Consider the following 24,659-nt stretch of genomic DNA (forward strand, 5'->3'; position numbering starts at 1 on the left):
AGTACACAAAAGGGCCTATAGCTCATTTCAGCCCATTAACAGTTTCAGAAAAGAATCACCATAGCCTGTAAAAAGTTCCAACTTGAAACACCAGCAGGTCAATAGAGAACCTGCCAGCAGCCTTGTCCTCATAGACTCTTCATAAAAGTCGCTGTCCTTGCTTCTGACTTCAGGCTTGTTTTGAAATGCCAGGCTGTCTGCAGCACTACCAGGAGGGTTGCCAGCACAGACCTGCAATCCACACTAGCTGGGACTGCTACCTGCGTACACACTGGAAGGATTTAAGTTACCAACTTGGGATGGAAGGGGCAGTGGAACAGGAAAAAGACAGAACTGGCTCTTGGAGAGGTGCTGAGGACAAGACTCTGTCCAATGCTAGGGATGTGGCTTAGTGCCAGCATAAGCTACAAGGTGAAGATACTGGGCAGGGGAGGAGACAGCACTCAGGGTCAAACTGCCAGAGTAAACCATGCTGAAAACTGCTCAGTCAGGTGCTAGTGACTTGTACCTGTCATCTTAGCTATTCAAGAAGCTGAGAGCTGAGGATCAAGGTTCAAAGCCAGCCCAGGCTGAAAAGTCTAAGACTCCAACCTCCCAATTAATCACCAAAAATAAAAACAGAGTTATGGCTCAAGTGGTAGAGTTCCAGTCTTGAGCAAAACTTCCCAGTACCAGCACATAACAAAATTGCTGACTGCTGTTTGGGACTGCACTGGTTTCCTCTCTTCAGTTTCAATTGTCCTTTTGTTTTCAATGAATAAATGTCACTCATACAGGATTTAAAACTAAAAAAAAAAAAAAAACAAAAAAAAAAAACCCTAAACTGATTTTATGACTTAAGGCAAATGATATTACCTGATCCTAAAAGACCAATGTTGTGGTCCACCACCTTCTAACTTCTTGCCCCAATTTAATTTCAGGGTTGTCAAAGGGGGAAACCTGTCTACCATTTCTTTACATTTTCCTCAGATAATTTGCCAAGAAGCAAGATGAAGAAATTAGCCTTGGGGCTAGTTGACACATCCACAACTTCTTGCCTCCCAGAAGCAGGAATCATAGCTGAGCACTGAAAATGGGAAGACACCATCAAATTCCACCAGACTGGGCCAATTAATAGGCTACAGCTGAGACCAGCTTCCAACCGAACCACAGGAAGCCTTATGGGAGAGACCCTGTAACAGGTGTAGAAATGAGACACTCAGAAACCATTGTCCTTGGCTTTTAGGACAGTTGGAATTCTCCTTCTGATCTCAGAGCTGACAGGGAGTGTGACAATCCAGGGAGGCTCCTACATCTACAAACAGTTCCCAGACCATCCCAAGCCAGGTGTGAACCAGCAGCCTGCAGGAGCCAGGGAATTCCTTCCATCTCTTCCTCACTCCTCCAGAGGGGCAGGAAACAGCTCTGCTAGCCAGAAATCACCCAGCTAGAATTTAGGGGGACAGGACCCCAGTTAATACCACCCCCAACATTTTCCTAGAATATCAGAAATGTCATCACACATGAGGTTCCCAAATCTGTTGAAAAATATACCCTTCCTTTTCTTCTAGAATAGGACAGGACTTCCACAAGAAATCCCTTTATTTTTCCTGGTATAAATCCATGTCTCCCCGCCACCACCAAAATAAAAAAAAAAATCAATGTGGGATAAGTCATTTATTCACAAAAACAACAACAAAGAAGAAAGCAACTAAAAGAGTAATCCTGTGTACCAGGAAAAGGAAAGAAAGACTTCCTTTTTATTTTTTTTTCCAGTTAAAACCATTTATACTAGTTTTCTCCCCTAATTACCGCTGGGAGCAGTGCTTATAACAGTGTTGTCACTGGTGATTCTCTTCCCAGGAGCCACATAACTATATCCCAGGGTGAAGATGACAGGTCCCTCTGTACCACGCCTGAAGTTTTCAAAGGTGAAAAAAAATTGTTTTAAATAGCACTTTTCATTCACCTGTTTTTGTTGGCCTGAGAGCTCTCCCTTCTGATGAGTTTACTTCTGTAAATTTCAGTTTCCAAAATTGCAGGTAGGTATCCCTCCCTGGAAAGGTCTTCATTTGGGGAGCAAAGTGCTGCTAGTCCCATTCTGGGGTGCCCATGGCTCACTCCTGTCATCCTAACTACTCAGGAGGCTGAGATCTGAGGATCATGGTTCCAAGCCAACCTAAGCAGGCAAGTCTGTTAAGATTCTTGTCTCCAATTAACGACCAAAATGAATGCCAGGCTTGAGAAAAGAAAAGAAAAAAGAAAGCTAAAAAGGACAGTGCCCAGCCCCAATACTAGCACAAAAATAATAAACAAAAATAATAAATTTCAGCTTCCAAAAGTGCTGCTGAGTGTCTCTTGTTCAGAACCTGGGCAGGCCTTACTTTGGGGGAGACAAAGAGTTACGGATCTGGCTCTATTTTCCCAATCGGGGTGCTGACAGGTGCCTGTTGTTTATAATATAAACACTTAAAACAGCATATAATACAGATGATTTAATGAATGTCACTGGCTACAGAGACCCATGAGAGCCAGATACAAGAGAATATGGTGCCATCTTAGAGATGGTCAGAGACACCCCTGGTCCAGCCACCTCCCTTCTTGCCCCCCTTGCTCCCCCACATACTTCATGCGAACCACTGCCAAAACCTCCAACTCTTGAGATAGATGTGAACCTAGCACCCCTCCCCCCGACACTGCCCAAACATGGTGACTTGCCAGGTCCTCCCAATGTGTCCAACCGAGAAAGGACAAGAGTGCTTTCAAAAAGAAGAGGTGGCTATCACCAACTTTTACCACCATTGCACACTGCTATGAACACACTGTGGCTATGTTGTTTTGAGGGGAGAGAGCCAGACCCCCACACACACCTTTGCCTAAACCACCGTGTTTACCAGATGCACCCACAACGCTGCCAGGGCCGGGCAGGGCTGCCCCGTGCATGCTTAGTTGAAAAGGTATTTGTCCGAAGTGCCAAAAAGTTCAAACAACCCTCCCAGGTGAATTCTACTTGCAATCCAGGACAGGGCTTTCTCAGTAGCTGGTGGCGTCCCACACTGCTGTCGCTGAAAGAGAGGGTTGGCAGAGGGGCAGTGGTAGAACCGCTCGCTACCTGTTGGCTCAAGGGAGCAGAAGCCATTGCTTGCCCTTCAAACTAGGCTTGAGCGCAAATGTATTCAGCACATGTAGCTGTTCATTAAAACCCATCTCTGGAGGGTTTCTGCGTCTGTGTTTTAGAGAACAGGTCTGTGCCACCTCAGTTGAGAGAATTTTCTTCCTTGGTGAGAACAGATTGAGCAGGTTTGCTGGGGTGACTCCATCTCCTCCAGGTGTTCCCCAAGCTTACCCCCCTCCCCTTCACACCCAGGGTCTCTAAGACACACTGGAGCAGCGGATGCTGGGGGACCCCATCTGGGTGAGGACCTTGTCGAGCCACTGAAGAGGGCCATTCAGATGCAGCTCAATCCAGCAGGGAGTGCTGGTCACCGTCTGTCTCCTGGTGGGGAGGAAAGAAAAAACACAAAACAAGACAGGAAGACGTGGGATTTCAGCATACCGGTTCCTGCCTTACCAAAGCCAAAAGAGTATCTCACCTTGTTAGACACTGCCCCAAAGGAGATAAGATTTGACTTCCTAAAATTACCAAGGCCAGAGGAGACTTGAGTAAATTAAGGGCTTCTAGGAGGAGGAAGGAGGGCCTAATAATAATAATAATAATAATAATAATAATAATAATAATAATCCTAGTTCTTCAAGAGGCTGAGATCACAGTTCAAAGCCAGCAGGGGACAGAAAACTCTTGTGAGACTCTTATTTCCAACTAGCCACTAATAAGCCAGAAGTACAGGAGTGGCTCAAGTAGTACAGTGCCAGCCTTGAGTGGAAAAGCTAAAGGACAGTCCCCGGACCCTGAGTTCAAACCTTAATACCAGCACACGAAAAGGGCTAAACACGAGTTAAGAGAGACGCCTTTGCTTCCATAAGGCACAGCTGGTTTTCCTGGTTCTTATCTGGGCCAACGGGCAACTGCAGCCACTCCACCAGCTCAGGGGGTGTGGGGGTGTGGGGTGGTCCTTCAGGCAGAGCTAAAACATGTCTGTCCAATGGGGGGGGTGTTTGCACAAAACGCCAAATCCACATGCCTCCGGTTCCCAGTGTGCTGATAGAATTCCCTTATTTTGGAAACTCTTACGAGGAATACAGCTAGCCGTGGAACAATTACTGGAAAAACACGACGGCGCACCACACATTTCTTTTCTTTTTTTCCCCCCCAAAGCACTTGGTGTGCATCTCAACCCACTGGTGACGCAGCTCTCAGGCCAACTCCCAAAGGCCTCAGCTGAGCAGAGGCTATCTGCCGTGGCTGGAGGCCCCCGTGCCAGCTGGAGGTAAAGAGCCCTGGGCCTCACCATTTCTGGCCTCCTCCCAGAGCTGAGTGCCGGGCTGAAATCTTACTCTGCTTGGCCCAAGAGGCAAGACCAAGGCAGGACTGTTCTGGGAAGGGCCGCACCCGCGGGTTGGGCTGTCCTGCCTCTCTGCCAGGCGTCAGTGACGCAGTGAGCCGCAGAGGACGGGGTGTGCTGGCAGGGTGGACCCCCAGAAACGGGATTCTGACACCCCCAGGAACCTCTTCCCAGCACGTTGGTAACATGCTAGGTCCAGAGTCACTGTCCTGGTAGGCAGGAGGAGGAAGAAGAGGAGGAGAAGGAAGAGGAGGAGGAGGAGGAGATGCAGGAGGGAGAGGAGTTGGAAAAAAGCCCTAGGTGTCCGCCTGATGAAGAGGGTATCACAATATGGTCCCTCTCCAGTTCCAGCCTGAATTATAAGAAGCAAGTAAGTTTAGACCGGCTCCTTTCCACTGGGGACCATTTTGAAGTATTTCCCTTTCCACACTTCAAACCAGTATTCATTTTTTAACCTTTCACACGTATTCCCTAAGTGATCTGAGCCAGGGTGAAAAGGCTAGCTAAGACATTTCCCCAGTTTGACCTGTGGGCCTAGGCTAATGTCTTCAGCCCATCGCAAGAGGACTGTTAGTTTTCCTAAGATTTGACCACTTGATTTACTGGGTCACTCCTTCCTGGGCTTCAGAAAAGACTTCAGGGCTCAAGGTACCAATGTATGCTGGCACTCTGTATGCTGGCTGATGGTAAGAAAAGCAGTTTGAAAAGTGGTAAATGGAGGAGGAGAATTTACAGACCAACATCCTGTGATGGGAAACCCAACTTTCTGTAAGCCATATTCATCAGGCTTTTATTATAAGCCATGGCCCAGGGCCAATACTGAAATGGGTTTGGCTGGGGTGAAGAATGACTGCAAAACAAAATAGATTCCAAACATCTGGGAAAATGAAGAGAAAGGAAAGGGAACTTGGAAGGAGCTGGCTCTAAGCGACGTGTAGGGCACCGCTGCGCCTGTCTGTCTGTCTGTCTGCACTGGGGCTGAGGAGGAGGCGTGAAGGAAGGACAAACAAGCTCTCTGCCTCTCAGGCAAGAAAAGGAACTGGATTTGTTCAATCTAGGCCAGATTCCAACAGGCACACAGGACCAGGTAGATTTTTTTTTTCCCCTAATGTGTACAAGTAAACGATCGTATTATAACCACTCCAATCCATCTCCTCCTCCTCTCCTCTTCTTTTTTTTGGGGGGGGGGTGCTGTTACTGGGGGCTTGAACTTTTTTCACTCAAAGCTAGTGCTCTGCCAGTTGAGCCACCGCTGGCTCCACTTTCGAATCTTTGGTGGCTTATTGGAGTTGTGTCTCCCAGACTTTCCTGCCCAGGTTGTCTTCCAATCTCCATCCTCAGATCTCAGCCTCCCGATAGGCTAGGATTACAGATATGAGCCACTGGACCTGTTGTATCGCTATCCTTACCAGGTTCCATGTCTTACCAAGGTTGGAAATGGAGTCCCAGGGAGATGCATGGGGGAGAGAGAATGGGACTGCCAGAAAGACAGAGGAGGCAGCAGCTAGACAGCACAGTTCTAGGCTCAGTCATTCTACTAACCAAGTGATTTCAGGCAAGTCTCTTTCCCTCCTAAGTTTTCTCCTCCATAGGACAGGATGAGGCCACTGGTCTCCACAGGGCATGGGACATGTGTTGATAGTCGTAAGAAACTGCTCAGCACCAAGGCAAACACTGTTCTGTTCCTGGCCACCCAAGGTTGCTTATCCCTGCCCCTTATATCCCACTTCCCAGACCCACTCCACCAACCCCCTGGCCTTGTCCTGACAGCTGTAGGCAGCCCATCACTGACCTGTACTCCGCTCCCCAGCCTTTGACGAAGCTCATGCGGATGGTACACATTCGTGTCAGCTGGTACACGGCCTCAAAGCCCTGGTTGACCGACTGAGCCAGCAGGGCGGCAAACTCTTGATTATTAAAGATCTTCAGGTTGCATCCTGTAGAAAACACACAGGGTGCTGGGGAGAGGCAGAAGCTGGCAAGGCAGGCCCTGGATCACGCCAGACATGAGCCCCATGCTTCTTCACACAGCCCACAAGACGAGCCTGCTCAGTCCCTGTCCTCCCCTGGGAAACACAACTCTCAGTGGGGAAGGGGTCAAAGACTGGTCTGTCTCTCCCATCCCCCACTCCAGCTCTGGAAGACTAAGATGGAAAACTGAGGGGGGGGCCGTGGGATCAGAGAATGGGGGACCCAGGCCTGGTGTTTGGCCTCTGCGATATGACGGTGGTTGGAGTGCCTAATTGGGCAACAGGAAGAGCCCAGATGGATGGCGGCACCATATGCCCAGCTGACTCATTGACTCATGCTGTACCAGGAGGGAGAGCGCGGGGGCGGGGGCAGGGTTGTCACATATTGAAGGTAGGAGACAGGCACAAGTAAAGTTTAAAATAAACCTCTCGTCTGAAGTTCTTTAGCCCAAGTGCCAGGAACACAAGTACATGAGGGTGAAACCAAAGGCAGGCCAAGGTGAAGCTTCCGATGGGGCCGGTGCAGGCCCCACCTCTGCTGTGATTTTGCTGGTCACCTTTGGGACTGCGTGTCCTCTCTGAGATGGACTGGCCATCTCAAGTTCTGTGACTCTGATCTGACAGTGCCACCAGGGTCCACCCTGCCCTCGCCACACCGCAGCAGAGGGCCATGATTACAAGTCCACTTCCACCTCTCTGCCTTCCCCTGGAAGTGAGGTGGATCTAGGTCTTAACTTTGTCAGGTCCCCTAGCGGTGTGTCCTTGGGTAAATAGTTTAACCTCTCAGGATCTGTTTCCTTCTTGGCTTTACTTCAGAACCAGTGTGGCTGGAGAGAAGTACATGAAATCAGAGCTACAAATGTCGCTTTGTAAATACACAAAACCCAAAACACTCAGGAAGCCTGGAACACTGCTGTCATTTCGATGGTCTGTGTTCTAAAGTTTACCCTGCTCAATCACCTGCCACTCAGTGAGCAGGAGAAGAGGTGTCGCATGCGTGGCATGGGTAATGGCCTGGCCCAGCCGTGCCACCTGTCAGCCAGCTATAGACAACACTCTGGGATTGCATGCCACAGGAGAATGGGCCTTGGCTGGCTGAGCCTGCTGCTTCTTTGTGCTATTTAGGCCCAGGCATGTGTAAACTCTTGACATCTGTTCTTGGGGTCTGGGTGGGTTCATAGTTAGCCTCCCTCAGAAAACCCATAATTTTTCACTGAGATAAAACCAGAACTTTTCCCCAGGTCCTCCTGTCTTTTACCTGGTTCCTACCTGCTTCACACCTTTGCCACACTGCGTCTCTGTATAACAACTTCACTGACTTTCTGTGCCTCACCTCCTCTTCTTCCTCCGGGAAGCCTTCCTAGGCTATCCCCCAGAGAGAATGTCCTCTCAGCTCAGCTCCTGAGACAAACTCTTTATTGTCATGTGTGCGTGCGTGTGCGTGTGTGTGTGTGTGTGTGTGTACACTGGAGCTTCAGCACTGTCCCTTAACTTTTCCACTCAAGGCTAGTGCTCTACCATTTGAGCCACAGTTTCACTTCCAGCTTTTTGCTAGTTAACAGGAGATAAGAGTCTCACAGACTTTCCTGCCTGTATTAGGCTTGGAACTGTGATGCTCAGAGGTCTCTTGCGTTCTTAGGATGATAGGCATGAGTCACAAGCTTGTCTTTTTGTTTACCCTCCCTCAGGTCTGTATTGTCTGTGTGGATGGAAACATGGCCCCCGCTACCCCTCCAAGCCTCTCTGGGCATGGCACAGACCCATGTGCCATATATGTCTGTGGGAAGTGCTGAGGGAAAGAAGAAAGAAGGAAGGAGAGAGGAAGGAAGGAGGGAGGGAGAGAGAGAGGGAAGAGGGGGAAAGGGAGGGAAGAAGGAAGGAGGCAGCCTGAGTCTATACACCTAGCACAGCAGGCAGGTACTCAGGCTAAACGCACTGCCCTTTCTCCCTGAAGGTTCAGGAAGATGGGCACATTGAAAACCCAACTAACAATGTCAACACAGGCGAGTAGAAAAGGCAGAGAAAGGGGCTGTCTCAGTACCCCAGGCACAGGGTACCCTCAGGGGTGAGGACCCCCTGCGGGAGGAGCTCACCTGGTGGGATCTTGCAGACGGTGGCCGGATGCCAGCCATAGCGCTGGTTACAGTTGGGAGACTGGACGAAGATGGCGCTGTCGCTGAGGCACTCAGCAAACACCTCCCCTCCAATGTAGTAGAGCCGTACGCCTCTCCCTGGAGGGGTTTGGGTACAGGGGATCAGGGCATATCTGAGGACTCAGAGCCCAACCTGAATTTGGAATTTGTGGGTTTCCAGAGCAGGGGAAGCAGATGACAAAGAAGAAACAGCCTAGAACAGTTCAGTGATGTCCTTTCTCACCACAACCATCCTGTGTGCTGAGCTCCTTTCTCTTTTCTGTATTTGTTTTTGGTCCGGGGGAGGGGGGGGGGAGAAGATACTAGGATTGGGACTTGAACCAAGGGCTTCAAGCTCTTGCTCAGTGATTTTTGCTCAAGGCCAGAGCCCTATCACTTGAACCAAGTCCCCAGTTCCCTAAACTTCTCTCTGGGAGAAGAGGGCCACAGTACCGCTGCTGTGACATGGTGGCTGCCACTGGCCATGCTGCTGTTTCTGGGCAATTTTCCACAACAACCTTGGAATTCCGAAAGGCCAGCAGCCCGCAGGACATTGTTCCTGCAGGGCTAGCCCAGAGCTGCCCGACGGGCCTTTTAATTCACTCCATACATTTGCAGATTTACTTTTCCTTCGTCTCTTAAATCCAGTCCAGATGGACAGAAATTCATTTTAAAAGGACTCAGCAGTTCCAGCGGTTATGTAAATACTCCATGAGCTGGGCTGAGCTGGGCATGTCCTTTCCTTAGCTCAGAACCATGGCTGATCCATTACCAGGGTAAAGCCAGGGAAACAGAGCCTTTCCAGTGCCATGGGGTGCCTGACCTATGACCTCTGAGTGGCTTGATGTCCTTCTCTTCTGCCCTTCCCCGACTCCTATTCCTTCTTCTGGAACTGCCATAGGACTTAGTGCTGGGAGTCTATATGAAGGGGAAGCATGGAAGTCAGAGGTGGTAATGGAGAGACTCAGACTCACACAGCACACTGTCTGGCCTCATAAAACCCGAATTTGTTTTCCAAGAACCATAGAATCGTTTTGGTTTGTTTGTTTTAAGTCAGTTGTGGGGCTTGAACTCTGTTCCTTGGCGCTGTCCATGAGCTCTTCAGCTCAAGGCTAATGCTCTACCACTTTGAGCCACAGCTCCATTTCCAGTTTTCTGGGAGTTAATTGGAGATAAGAATCTCATGAGTTTTCCTGGCCAGGCTAGCTCTGAACTATGATCCTCAGATCTCAGCCTTCTGAGTAGCTAGGGTGACAGGCGTGAGACACTGGTACATGGCTCTGTTTTAGCTGAACTAGATCAGACAGCAAACCAGCAAGAACAAAGCACGTTAAGACCATGCTCTGATCGTGAGTTTGTCCCGCCCCTTCCCCCAAAGCCCATCAGCCAATCCCAGAGCTCCAAGATGGCATTTGAACACATATTATTGTATCCTCTCTCTAGATCTTCTAAATTCCAAATGTCTGTCATTGTGAATCCCAAAATCATGGCTGTCCTTAGCATAATAACTTTATATGCAAGCTAAGTGACATGGCTTCGTCTCCTCTAAACCACCAAAGCCATGTTTTAAACTTATGATCTGGGTCTAGTAATGTAGCATGGTACTAGCAGTGGTATTCTGGTTGTAAATCCACCTTCTTCAATTACCTATATAATAATCATGTGTAATCAACACTAGATCACACCATTAGCCATGATTAACCTATCAGTATGTCAGGGGTATTGGTTTTTTTGGGGGGTAGTTTTAGGGTTTGGACTCGAGAGTCTCAAGTGCTCGACTTCTGGAGTCATGCCCTTCAGTTCCTTTTTGCTTTAGTTTGTTTGGGAAGTAGGGTCTCATACTTTTGCTCAGGGCTGACTTCAGATCATAATCCTTGCTTTTGATTCCTGAGTAGCTGGGACTACAGACATTCGACATCACCCCAGACCTTTGTGCGTACTTTTGTTTAAAGAATTTGGCAGGTTGTTTTTCCCCAGAGACTCCCCTTCCTTGTCCCCTTAAATGAGATGTGTCCCCCTCTGTAAGCATCTAGATTTTTCAGCCATTATCTTCATCTTTCTCAACTCTGCCTCGTCTGGAAGTAAATGGGACAAATAGAGAATTTGGGAGGGGAGGAGGGAGTTGAGCACAGCTGGTGGAGCACTGGGCCGAGGCTGCTCTGGCTGGGCTGTAGGGCAGAGGTGAGGAAAATGGCCGCCTGTTACCAATGTGCCTTCGCGTGAGTTCCACCGCTGCGTTCCTGTTGACGTTGGACAGCAGACCCAGGCAGAAGCGCTCTGAGTTGGAGGGGTCGGTGAAGCCGTCCACTGTCATCGATGGCTGTGACGCGTGGAATGTCTCCCCGACACGCTGGTTCAGCTCATAATAGGAGATGGAGCACCAGAAGGCTGGCTCGCAGTAGGTGACTGGCTGCAAGTCTGTGGAGATAAGGTCCATGCGATCAGAGACCTCCAGGAAAGCTCTAGAAGATGGTTTCCCACTTCTCTGTGGTGCCAATGGCCTTCTCCCTGTGTGGCTCTCAGTGCATACTTTTTTGGGGGGGAGGGGTCGGTCATGGGGCTTGGCCTCTGGGCCTGGACACTGTCCCTGAGCTCTTCAGCTCAAGGCTAGTGCTCTACCACTGGAGCCACAGCACTTTTGGTTTGCTGATAGTTAATTAGCCATAAGTCTCAGGGACTTTCATGCCCGGGCTAGCTTTGAACCACGATCCTTAGATCTCAGCCTCCTGAGTAGCTAGAATTACAGGCGTGAGCCTCCGACACCTGGCCTGCATACATATTTTTGAGGGGGAAAGAGGTACCAGTACTGGGGCTTGAACCCAGGGCCTGGCTGCTGTCCCCTAGCTTTTTTGCTCAAGGTTTTTGCTCTACCACTTAAGTCATGATTCCACTTGTGGCTCTTTGGTAACTAATCTGAGATAGGAGTCTCATGGACTTTTCTGTCTGAGCTGCCTTCGAACCACGTCCTCAGTTCTCAATATCCCAGAGTAGCTAGGATTACCGGTGTAAGCCACTGACACCCGGCCTCTGATTCACTGCTTTTTGTTTGCTTGTTTGTCAGTCTTGGGGCTTGAACACAGGGCCTGGGCACTGTCCCTGAGCTTCTTTTTATTCAAGGCTAACACTTGAGCCACAGGGCCACTTCTGGCCTTTTCTGTGCATGTGGTAACCAAGGGATCAAATCCAGGGCTTCATGCGCCTGGTTCTGCAGGTGCATCTGTGTAGGAGCAGAGATATCCATTCACAGGGGTTCTGTCTGTCCATTGTGACCAGATGGGCGCAAAGCCCCTCTCTCTCCCGCTGCTTCCACTGGCAGCATGGCCTTGCCGAGAGGGAAAGTCAGGTAAGTTCCAGGAACAAGGGTCGGTGGGGGACCTGAGCTTATCAACACTGGAAGAACCCAAATCCAAGAGACCAGAAGCTGGACTGCCCACAGGAGAGAGCTGAGGTCACTGGGTTAAGGGACAGGGGGCACAGACAGCCCTTCACACCACTCACACACACACACACGACAGGTGCCTGCTGGGTTTCCAGCCTGAGCACTCCTGACATGTTGGAGCTCGGGAGGAAAGGATTCCACGCATTGCAAAATGCTTTCAGTAGCATCTCAGTACCCACTCGATGTTGCACACATCCACCTCTCCCGCTCCCTGCCCCCCCTTTCGGTATTTTATTTTATCTTATTTATTATTATTTGGAGGGGGGGTCATGAGGCTTGAACTCTGGGGCCTGGGTGCTGTCCCTGAGCTCTTCAGTTCAAGGCTACTGCTCTACCACTTTGAGCCACAGCTCCACTTCTTCCAGTTTTCTGGTGGTTACAGTCTCATGATCTGTCCTGCCTGCACTTGCTTTGAACCGTAATCCTCCTATCTCAACCTCCTGAATAGCTAGGATTACAGGGCCACCAGCACCCAACGCAAGTGGTGACAATTAAACAAAGAAATATCACTAAGCACCACGGGTGGCTCCTGCCTGTAATTCTAGCTATGGAGTAGACTCAGATCTAAGGATCATGGTTCAAAGCCGGATTGAGCAGAACATTTCTGTGAGGGTCTTATCTCCAATTGACTACTAAAAAGGAGGAAGTGGAGCTATGGCTCAAGTGGTAGTGTTAGCTTTGAGCAAAAAAAAAAAAAAAAAGCTCAGGGACAGCACTAAGCCCTAGGATGGGCTACCTCAAGAGTCAAAGCAGTTTGGTCCCTACTTGGTCATCCAGGGCAGAGCAAAGGTAGTGGAGGCTGCTGGCAGGAATCTCCACTGCTGCCAGCGAGGGACACAAAGCTGTGACAAGTACTCTGGCTCTCCAGCTTGGGCAGAGAGCCACCGTCAGCCACTGTTGCCTTTGCTCTGTGCTTCAACATTCCAATGAGATAAGCTGTATTCTAAATAATGTGGTCACTAAAATGTGGGCCAGGGTGCTTCCGGAAGTTCTTTTTTTTATTTATTTTTTAAAAAGGGATTTGAGGGGTGGTGGCTCACGCCTGTAATCCTAGCTACTCAGAAGGTTGAGATCTGAGAAACCTGGTTTGAAGCCAGCACCGTTGGGAAAATCTGTGAGACTCTTATTGTTAATTAACTAACAAAAAAAAAACTACAAGTGGAGCCAAGGCTCAAGGTGGTAGAGCGCTAGTGGGGTTTTTTGTTTGTTTTCATTTTTGTTTTGTCAGTCATGGGACTTGAACTCTGGGCCTGGGTGCTGTCCCTGAGCTCTTCAGATCAAGACTACCGCCCTATCCCTTGAGCCACAGCACCACTTCTGGGTTTCTGATGGTTAATTGGAGATAAGAATCTCACAGACTTTAGTGCCTGGGCTGGCTTTGAACCACAATCCTCAGATCTCAGCCTCCTGAGTAGCTAGGATTACAGGTGTGAGCCACTGCACCCAGCTAGTTTTGAGTGAAAACAAACTAAGGGACAGTTTAAGTCCCAGTACTGGCGCACACACACACACACACACACACACACACACACACACACACACACACACACACTGGAAGATTTAAAACAAACAAACAAAAAAATACTAACCTAAGTACATCCCAAACATTCAACATAGCCAGGCAACCTATTAAACCGCTGGCTTTTGATGCCCAGGTGCAGGTCTGCTGACCTTGTGTATGACCTTGGCGGGTATACTCTCCCTTTCGGCTCAGAGCTTGCTTCATCTGCTACAGTAACTAGAGCACTGGAAGACATCTCCAGAGAACCTTCCAGACCACTCCATCTGGCACAGGTCAGCCAGTCTGAAATAGAGGCAGCCTGTGCCGATCTGGGCCAGCCCTGGTTTACTCAGCACTGCACAAAATCCTCACCTCCAAAGCCTAATCCAGGCAAAAGTCAGCAAAGTGCCCCGGGAACACTGATGCACCACCCCTCCAAACAAAAGCAAAGCTGGCCGCCTCCCCACAAAGAATGTCCCAGGATTCCAGGGGCCCTAGACTGAGAGACCCTGACAAGCAGATCTGAGCCCTTCTCCAAACACCCCAAAACCTGCAGACACAATGTTATGGAAACGCTGGACATGGAGCCTGACACATCATTAGCAAGGTGCTGGTTGGAGGAGCGTGGTGACCGTGCCAGCGTGAAGTCTGCAGGCTGCTGGCTGTGTCACGGCCCTGTGTGGACCAGCTATGCTGGCTCACCAGCAGGATGGGCCTGGGTAACATCGCAGACTTTTCTAATCACTGCAAAAACCAGTAAAGCGACCCTACTTCTCTCCTTCCCTCCCCACTCCCTCCCAGAGGCCCCCGCTGCTTCCTCCTGGGATTTCTGCAAGATGAGCCGCAAACCACACACACTGGTCTCCTCCAGTGGCTCACTTGTGGTACTACTGGGGTTTGAACTCAGGGCCTTGCACATGCTAGGCAAGCATTCCACCACTTCAGCTATGCACTCTCAATGCGTTTCGTTTGGTGATTTGTTTTTGTTTATGAGAAAGGGTCTATTGTTCCCTTTGTCCAAGCTTCAACCCTCTATCATCCTACCTGTGGCTCCCAAGGAGTCCAGATGCACAGGGCTGGGATTATAGGTATGCAGTATGTGCCAAACTGTTCATATGCCCTCATTTCTTTCCCACTAAAGGTCTTATCCACAGCACCATCGATCGGCGCAAAAGAAATAAGTCACAACTCTGCACAAGAAAACACAATTCTGTCCATGTGTGTTTACTGAAAGTGGATTCCACTTGGCTCTGAGCTTCTGAGAAGACAAAGCAAAACCAGAATCTCATGCAAATGGGATGGGTAGATACCAGAGCTCACCAGATCCACGAGGGAAACAAAGCCAGTCCTCGAACTAAACCTTAACCCTCTTTAGGGGGAAATGGCAACCCCTCTTCCCCTCCAGCAAACAACACAGTGAGCAGGCACTGGTTTAAAAAACCCAGAGACTCACCACGCATGGTGGCTCACACCTGTAATCTAGCCACTCAGAAGGCTGAGATCTGAGGATCACAGTTCAAAGCCAGCCCAGGTACTAAAGTCCATGAGTCTCTTACCTCCAATTAACCACTAGAAGACCAGAAGTGACATGGTGGCTCCAGGGATAGGGTGGTAACCTTAGGCTGAAGAGCTCAATGACAGTGCCCAGGCCCAGAGTTCAAGCCCCATGACAGACAAAAGAAAACAGAGACTCTGAATACCTGGGCTGGTAGACAATGGCACATGCCAAGGCCGCAGCCCTGGTCCTACCAGACTGCTGGGCCATGCTAATCTTTTTCTAGAGCAGTGGTGGTGGACGTACAGCATCCTCCAGTGCAGTGGCCGTGGCCCCTCCTCTACACGTAGTGTTGGCCAGACTCTCTTAAATGGTGTGGGGTGCTTAGTTCTTGGCTGGCCCCCTGCCAGCCAAACACATTGGCCAGCTTTAGTTTTGAGGCCTGTTCCAAGCTGGCATAGACTTTCTGTTTTGTTTAAGGAAAAGAAAACAGAATAAAATCCAGAAGGCAATGCCTGGGTTCAGAGATGCCTCTTAATAACATGTGCAAAAGATCTGAACCTGGCAAAGGCGAGCTTGAAGGGGGAAAATTCACTTTCTGCTCTAACGGAAAGCAGGCAATTGCTGGAGCTCACGCCTGTAATCCTAGCTCCTCGGGAGACTAGGAATCTGAGGACGACGGTTCCAGGTCAGCCAGGGCAGTCTCCAGTGAACCACAAGAAGCAGAAACTGGAGCTGTGACTCCAATGGTAGAATGCCAGACTTGGGTGAAAAAAGCTAAGTAAGATCATGAGTTCAAGCTCCTGGACTTGGATGAGAAAGAAAAAGAGAGAGGGGGAGGAAGGGTAGGAAAGAAGGGAGGGAGGGAGGGAGGGAAGAAGGGAGGGAGGGAGGAAAGAAGGAAGGAAGGAAGGAAGGAAGGAAGGAAGGAAGGAAGGAAGGAAGGAAGGAAGAAAGGAAGGAAGGAAAAGGCAACAGGGAGTGGACAAAGGCCTAGACAGGAATATTCTCCAGTGCTCAGGCTTAACGCACTTGCCTGCCTTACCTGGACTTTCCATCCCTCCAGCTCCAGTCAGCTCTGCCTCCATCTCCAGGGACACTCCACACACTGCCCCTACATTCCCTTTCCCATCCATGTGCTCCCTTGGCTGTTCTTGCCCCTTACCCTGCAGCTTCTGACCTGTAAGGCCCACTGCACGACTGGAAGGCATTCCCTGACTCCTTCACGCCCCCTGGTACTGAGCGCCCCACCCTGAGGCATTAGCACTCTATAGGCTCAGGCCGGCTGTGTCCCCAACTTCAGTCTCTCATTGCAGCCTAGCGCTCTGAGACTAAAAGCAAGTAGGTGAAATATGCATAAATGCAACCTTGTGGGGGCCAGGAGCTCGATGGCTCCCGCCTGTCGTGCTAGCTACTCAGGAGGCTGAGATGTGAAGATCACGGTTCAAACCAACCAGGGCGTGAAAGTGCAATTAACCATCAAGAAGCCTGAAATGGGGCTGTGGTTCAAGGGGAAGTGCACTGGCCTTGAGCAAAACAATAATTCCTGACAGATAGTGCCTAGGCCCTGACTCCAAGCCCTAGGATAGATGGGACGGACGGACGGATGGACGGACGGACGGATGGACAGACGGACGGATGGACAGATGGACGGACGGACGGACGGATGGACGGACACACACACACACACACACACACACACACACACACACACACACACACACAAGAAGCTTGTGATCTTTTTGCCTCTTAACAGCTCATTGCAACCAAGAACAACAACAAAGTCTACAGGTCCCAGGAAGGGGAGGACACAGAACAGGAGCAATTCCTGTCTCTCATCATGACGTCTGGCCTGTGAATTTAAATCTACGTGAGACTGAAGCTAGAGACAGCCTGAGAAAGTACCTCGTACCTGGCGTCAGCGGCTCACATGTGCAGTCCTACCTATCAGAAGACCGCGATCTGAAGATCACAGTTCAAAGCCATCCCCAAGCTTTCACCAATTAAGGACCCCCCCAAAAAAGGCTGGAAATGGAGTTGTCACTCAAGTGGGAGAGCAGTAGCCTTGAGCACAAAAACTCAAGGGCAGTGCTCGGGCCCTGAGTTCAAGCCCTAGGACTGGAAAAACAAGAAAACAGGAAAAGGAAAGGGAGGGAGGAGAGAGGGAGGAAGGAAGAAAGCGCGCTATGTGGCAGCATGAGCACACGTGGCTCCTGATCAGGCTTATGACCTGGCTTCTGCCTTCTCTCCAGGACCAGTGGCAACTCCAGCTCAGCAGCTGCCCCTGGGGTGCTCCTGCCCCCCGCCTCTGGGTCCCCACACAGGAAAGCAGGGAACAGCTTACTCACCTGGCAGGAGCTGGCACATTACCTTTCTCCACTCTTCTCCCGCCACCTCCTTTCCCTTCCCTTGTTCCTACCCTTCTGAGTGACACGCTTGGGAAATTCCAGGTGACTCACCCAGCACTGTGTGTAACAACACATCACCTGCTCATGGCCCACTGCAAAGCCAATGTCCTGGGGCTCCCAGGTGCAATATGCCCTCGCTGGGCCTTGATCATGTTTTTGGGGTGTGGTTTTGCTGTGTAGCAAGATACTCAACTTTTCCTAGACCTGGGGGCCCACACTGGAATGTGGGGGGGACATGAAAGAGGAAGCTAGATGTCTCACATTTTTCTTTCCGTATAATAACTTCCAAAATAATGTCCTTCTTTCTTTTTTTGTTGTTGTTGGTCATGGGGCTTGAACTCAGGGCCTGAGCCCTGTCCTTCCTTATGTTTTGTGCACAGGACTAGTGCTCTACCACTTGGGTCACTGCTGGACTTTTGGTAGTTGGAGATAAGAGTCCCACAGGCTTTCCTGCCCAGGCTGGCTTTGAACCACCATCCTCAGATCTCAGCCTCCTAAGTAGCTAGGATTACAGGTCTGAGCCATCAGAACATAGCTTACAACACTATCAAGTGTGTGTGTGTGTGTGTGTGTGTGTGTGTGTGTGTGTGTACATATATATACACGTGCCAGTACTGGGACTTGAACTGAAAGCCTGGGCATTGTTCCTTAGCTTTTTTACTCAAAGCTAATGCTCTACCACTTGAACCACAGCTCCACTTCCAGAGGTTTTTTTTTGCTAGTTAATTAGAGATGAGTCTAATGACTTCCTTGACCCGGTGTCTTCCAACCAGGATTCTTGGATCTCGGCCTCCTGAGTAGTTAGGATTACAGACATGGGCCACCAGCTGCCAGCTCTCCAGCCTCTTGTTCTATAACTAGTTATTGTTTTGAGGAACCCAACAAACAAGACCATGGAGAACCCCCAGAAAGGTCTTTCCCTATCCACATTGGCATGGTCTTGGCAAAGCTCAGCACTCACAGCTGATATTATGCTACAAAGACAGTAAAACACATCCCTGAGCTGGGGGCCAGTGACTCTCCCCTGTCATCCTAAGCTACTCAGAAGGTAGAGATCTAGGGTCAGAGTTCAAAGCCAGCCTGGGCAGAAAAGTCTGTGAGATTCTTTGCTCTCATTAAACCAGAGAAAAAGAAAAGAAAAAAGCCAGAAGTGGAGCTATGATTTAAGTGGTAGAGTGCTAGCCTTGAGCAAAACATCCAGGCCCTGAGTTCAAGCCTCAGGACCAGCAAAAATGCCTTCAGGTAGCTCTAATTTTCCGAATGATGGTTTATCTGACATTGTCAGTCAAGGTCTAGAAACACATTAGCATGAGAGTCAACCCACTCTGACACCCATGCTTGATATTAATCATTGTTCTCGAACCATTTCGTGAGGGTCAAGCTTGCAAAGCCTCAAGATAACCAGAACTACCAGGCCAGAGTATCAGAAGTTCCCTCAATAAAAACAAGACATGCCAGGCACTGGTAGCTCACACCTGTAATCCAAGCTACCCAGGAGGAGGGTAAGATCTGAAGCTCATAGTTCAAAGCCAGTTGGGGCAGGAAAGTCCATGAGACCCTTATATCCAATTAACCAGCAAAAGGCCAGAAGTGGAGATGTGGCTCAAGTGGCAGAGTGCCAACCTCGATCACAAAAGCTAAGAAAGATGGCAAGGTTCTGAGTTCAAGGCTCAGTGTTGGCACAAACAAAAACAAAACAGCCCAGACATTTCATGGTGCTCCAGCCACAGCCTCCACACAGCTGTCTAAGAGCTCAAGGACACTGGCTGGCTGGCCCCACAATGCTAGGGAGCTCTGGCCTGGCAGTCCAACAGAGGGAACTGTTTGTGAACAATGGCGTGATGCTCTAAAAACCTCAGGAGATAAAGCAAGCCAGAACCCAAGGCATCCAGATATGCCAACACATTTACAAAATAACACAAATAATACACACGGTGCCCCTACAGGCAAATCCCAGACATCTATGCAGGAGGCACAAATACCAGAAAAAGAACAACAAAAGAAAACACAGGAGAAAGCACAGCTGTGGCAGGTGGCATCATTATGGGTACAGTGGCATTCCCTGCCAGGTCCTTCAAATGTTGCTGCTTTCCTAACAAATTGTTACAAATGAACCAGGCCCACATCTCTGGTCCTAGCTATCCAGGAGGCTAAGCTCTGGAGGATCATGGTTAGATGCCAGCCTGGACAGGAAAGTCCATGAGACTCTTATCGCTAATTACACACACAGACACACACAGACACACACAGACACACAGACAGACAGACAGACACACACACACACACACACACACACAGCTGGAAGTGGAGCTGTGGCTCACAGGGCAGAGTGCTAGCCTTGAGCAAAATTGTTCACGGACAGTAAGTGGGCTCTGAGTTCAAGCCTCAGGACCAGAAAAAAATAAAAATAAAAACTGAATCAATAACCAGGGCCAAGTGCCTGTGGCTCACACCTGTAATCCTACCTATTCAGGAGGCTGGTATCTGAGGATCTCTGTTCAAAGCCAGCCTGGGCAAGAAAGTCAGTGAAACTCTTATCTCCAATTAACTATCAGAAAACTAGAAGTGGCACTGTGGCTCAAGGGTTAGGGTGGTAGCTTTGAGCTGAAGAGCTCAGGGACAGCATCCAGACCCAGAGTTCAAGCCCCACGACTGACCAAAAAAAAAACAAAACAAAATGGTTTCAAGACAAATAACTGCGTTTGCGTGAAGTCAATGGAAGCTGACAGCTGAGTGTGCACAGCTGCCTATGGCCCTGCCCCAAACCACACCATGTGCTTGGCTGACCACAGCCCCATCTCTGAGGTCTAAGGTCTGGGGGATTTTCATTCACTCACGTCTGAATGCCACCCAGGGGAAACACAATCCCGACCTAGGTGCCTTTGCTGCCGCCACGGCTCTCAAGTTTCCCTGTTCTGCGGTGACCCAACATGGCTATAACCAGAACCCAGTGGGCGTGGCCTGGGCTGGTATAGCAGCCTCACCTTCAAGGCCCCCCACCCACAAGAGCCACCAGTGGCCTGCATCCAGAAGGGTTCCCGGACATACTCACCCAAGTTATTGTGTGCTGGGGACATCGGATTCGGGGATAGGTTTGGAGAACCTGCGAGGTGAGACATAGTTGTGAGACTTCATAGATGATCGCAGGGAGGCGGGGGAGAAGGAGCTGAATTACTTGACACTTCATCAAGACGCGTAGCTAATCATCACCACGGCCGAAAATCCTAGACCACGCCTGGAGAAGCCTGGTCTGGCCTCCTTTCCTCTGGATGGATGGAATTGAGGGCCTCAGAGTCGCCTGAGATCATACACAAGGCCTCAGCCCAGGGCTGTGTTCTGCTCACAGCCTTGCCCTTAGGAAAAGTAAACTGTGCCCAGGAAAAGGAGAAGATAAGAGTCCTCCTGCCGTTCTCAGCTTGAACTCAGGTCTTGGATGTTAAGGCCTTAGTTTTTTCTCTCTAGATTACTGCTCTTGAGCCACTTGAGCCACAGTACCACTTCTGGCTTTTTGTTGTTTAATTAGAAACCCAGCTGGTTTCAAACCATAATCCTGAGATCTCATCCTCTTGAGTAGCTAGGATGACAGTTATGAGCCACTGGCACCCAACTATAATTGGCTCATTTTACAGAAACTTTAAGCATCTCTAATATTGTCAGGCAAGGTCTGGAAACACACAGACACTCAAAAGCCTATTTGGAAACATGTTTACACAATAGCACAACATATTCCATTCTTTGAAGTGAAAGTAAAAACATACAAAGGCAAAGCTCAGACATCTATGCTGAATAAACAAACGCCAAAAAGACCAGGACAAAACAGACATCTGCAGCTACACGCTGTTGGCTCACCCTATAATCCTGGTTACTATAAATCCTGGCTGAGATCTGAGGATTGTGGTTTGAAGCCAGCCTGGACTGTGAGACTCTTATCTCCAGTTAACCATCAAAAAGTTGGAACTGGAATTGTGGCTCAAGTGGAAGAATGCTAGCCTTGAGCCACAAAAGCTCCAACTCAGTTCCCAGGCCCTGAGTTCAAGCCCTAGGACACACACACACACCCCAAACAGCTCTGACAGGTGATACCGTTATAGGCACCCTGGTGTTTCCCACTGAATTCTGCCATGCCCACCCCCCACCCAGATACAGCAGCTCCAGTACCTCAAAATATCAACTTTAGGAAATTCATAAACCGGTCTTGGGAATTCCTGTAACTCAGCAATCAGACAGAGATTTAGTGCAAAGCAAGATGGCTCACATGGGAACATGTCCAACTCTACCTAATTCACACTCTGTAACCTTGTCTCTTCCCCTCAACCCCAGAAGAAAGGAAATGCGCACAGTGTCAGCCATCAAAGAAATCCTGTAGCTGCCTTTCCACACAGCAGCCTCCTGCTATGGACCCCTGTCTCCCCCCACCCCCCACCCCATCTGTTCCCATGTGGTTCCTGCTGCCTGGTGACTTACAGAAAGACAAAGACACCACAGTCCTTAAGGCTGGGCCTGCTCTGGGTCTCAAGCACATACCATCTTGTACTTTCCTATGGATTCTTTTCATTTTAGTCAGCTGTGGGGTTTGAACTCTGAGCCTGGGCGCTGTCCCTGAGTTCTTCAGCTCAAGGTTATTGCTCGACCATGTAGAGCCACAATACCACTTCCAGTTTTCTGGTGGCTAACTGGAGATAAGAGTCTCACAGACCTTCCTTCCTAGGCTGGCTTTGAACCACAAGCCTCAGATCTCAGCCTCCTCAGTGGCTAGGATTATAGGCATGAGCCACCTGGCCCAGCAACTGGGTGTTCTTTTGTCTCACAGCTAGAATCTCCATGGCAACAGAGGTAGACCACAGTTTCTTCTCCCTCATAACACAGAATCCAAGAGGACAGGAACCAGAGTCGGTGGTGATCAAATATCTCCTAAGCTTTTTGAGCCTCAATTTTCCCCTGTGGCAGAAAATGGGGATAATGTGGTCTGTTCTTTGACTTGCATAACTTAAGGAAGACTGTTCTATAAAGTTGCTAACGCAGCCAGGCATGGTGGCACATACTTGGGAAGTGTGAGTAGGACTGTGGTTTGAAAACCAGCTGAAAATTAACTAGCACAAAAATGAGCTGGGGCATGACTTAAGTGCTAGAGACCTGAGTTCAATCCCTAGTGACAGACACATCTCTCTCTCTCTCTCTCTCTCTCTCTCTCTCTCTGTCACACACACACACACACACACACACACACACACACACGCTATCATCATGACTGGTACACACTAATCAGTCAGTAAATATGTTTACTTTGTGTTGGCTGGATTCACAAAGACTGAAAACTCTAGAACTTTCTCCCTAGTCTCCTAGGACATGTTTGGTGCTAGGGGGAGATCCAAAGGTGACCAAGGTGACAAAAACACCTTGACAAGGAAACCAAGCCCTGCAAGCAAAGGGCTGGGGATCCAGATGGTCAGCTCTGAGGAAGAACAGAAAATAGAGACTTTTACCCATCCATGTTTAAGCTGGCTAGACTCCCCAAACCCAGCCTGCCCCTCTCTTAGAGAAATCATGATTACAACAGAGTGCTGCAATCAGAAGAAAGGACAGGAAAGATAAAAATGAGACAGGAGGAAAGAGGAAGAAGAAGGGCTGGAAGGGAGAAGAGGTGGAGAGGTGGCTAGATGGTGATTCCCCGCCCGTACACAGAGCGCATGCCCTCTGGTTCTTGTTTGTTCATAATGGTAAATGACAGAGACAGACAGCAATGAGGAGGAAAACAAGAAAGGAAGGCAAGGAAGAGCCCAGGAGAGCTGGAGGAACATTCATTGTGTGGCTAGCCTGCTTCCCATACAACCCTGCAATGGTCCCAGAGCCTATCACCTATGCCTGCAGGTTGTGTGTGTGTGTGTGTGTGTGTGTGTGTGTGTGTACACAAGCGTGCCTGCCACCATCGAGATGGGACATCTGCTCGGCTCCCTCTTCCCCCACCCCTCCCCTCACCCAATCACACACAACGCAGCTCCCTATCGCAGCTGGGTTTCTGTTCAAGGCCGCTGCTGGTTTGGAGCCAGTTTGGTCCCATAATAAATGATGTGGGAAACATCTGGAGATGTGGAAAGAGAACATTAGGCCAGATCTCTCCTGATCTGAGCATGCTGGTCACATTTGGCCACCCGAGAAAAGTAGTTATCCCTAAGGTCTCTGCTGGCTATCAGAAAAAAAAAAAAAAAAAAAGCAACTATTTCTCCATTCATGCTTCTGAACAGTGTGTGTGTGTGTGTGTGTGTGTGTGTGTGTGTGTGTGTGTGTGTGTGTGTGTGTGTGTGTGTGTGTGTTACTGAAGCCAGCCAGGGAAGAAAAGTCCCGGAGACTCTTATCTCCAAAAACTACTCAGTAGCCAAAATTGGTACTGTGGCTCAAGGGGTAGAGTGCTAGCCTTGAGCAAAAAGAGGCTCAGGGACAGCATGAAGGCTCTGAGTTCAAGCCCCAGGCCTAGCAAAATAAAATAAAAGTTTATATGGCTCTATGTGGTCTCCCTTGGGCCCTGTCACAGCCACAGCGGGAACCCTGTGAAGCCAGCACCTGAACTAAGTGTCTTACACCCATGAGACAGAAAAAAAGTAGGGAGGGGAAGGAAAGTGGGGAGGGACAGGCTCAGTTTGGACTTGGGGTACCCAGCTGACCTGCATCCATACTGTGGTTCATCTGGTGGTCACTGGTTTCTCCATCTTCACTCAGGTAGCCGGGAGGTGGGGTCTCTGGGAACCAGAAGGCAAGGGTCCATTAAAAGGCAACCATGGCTTGGCCCTCTCCAGTGTGAGGTACTAAGAGGGTGCTGCAGTGAGGGATACCAGCTTCTGGATTCTCATGCTCAGGGCCTGTCCAGCTCCAGCTCCAGCTTCCCCACCCCCCATGTCTCCTCCTGAGCAGATTCAATTGCTCTCTGTGGAGACATACATGGCTTAGCTTCTAGCAAGCGAGCCATTCAGTGACAGCAGACTATGGGATGTTTCTGGAAGCCCCCAGCCACCCCCACCACCCCACAGTCTGCTTTCTGACAAAGAAGGCAAACCTCCCAGGTCAGAGTTACCTGCAAAGATCCGAAAAGGCTAAAGAACAAGTCTTTCCCTGTGCTCTGGACGCGAGACACACGGGCCACAGCTAACCTCAGCCCACTAGCCAACCCAGAGAGAGCCAAAGCCACGTCCAAATTAGAACACTCTAAAAGGAAGCCATCTGGGTGACTGCCCCAGCAAGCAAGCAAGCGCTGCCCTGCCTGGCCCTGGTGTGGCTGAG

General features: G+C 49.6%; 1 protein-coding gene across 2 annotated transcripts in view; it reads right to left on the reverse strand.

The window, feature by feature from the left end:
* Nucleotides 1-2,459: 2,459 nt before the first annotated feature.
* Smad3 (SMAD family member 3) overlaps nt 2,460-24,659 on the reverse strand; it is a 107,273-nt gene continuing 85,073 nt past the window's right edge. Inside the window, exons 4-9 of one of the 2 annotated variants that reach the window (XM_090358142.1) lie at nt 24,047-24,121; nt 20,440-20,490; nt 10,750-10,962; nt 8,506-8,643; nt 6,235-6,379; nt 2,460-3,475 (exon numbers count right to left, since the gene is read on the reverse strand). In XM_090358142.1, coding sequence (XP_090214268.1) covers nt 3,352-3,475; nt 6,235-6,379; nt 8,506-8,643; nt 10,750-10,962; nt 20,440-20,490; nt 24,047-24,121 — 746 coding nt within the window. In that variant the 3' untranslated portion in view covers nt 2,460-3,351. The remainder of the gene's footprint in view (nt 3,476-6,234; nt 6,380-8,505; nt 8,644-10,749; nt 10,963-20,439; nt 20,491-24,046; nt 24,122-24,659) is intronic. The other variant, XM_090358141.1, reaches the window with a different exon arrangement.

This window comes from Megascapheus bottae, chromosome 25, assembly GCF_031878675.1.
Source record: "Megascapheus bottae isolate mThoBot1 chromosome 25, mThoBot2.hap1, whole genome shotgun sequence".
NCBI classification, from domain to species: Eukaryota; Metazoa; Chordata; class Mammalia; order Rodentia; family Geomyidae; genus Megascapheus; species Megascapheus bottae.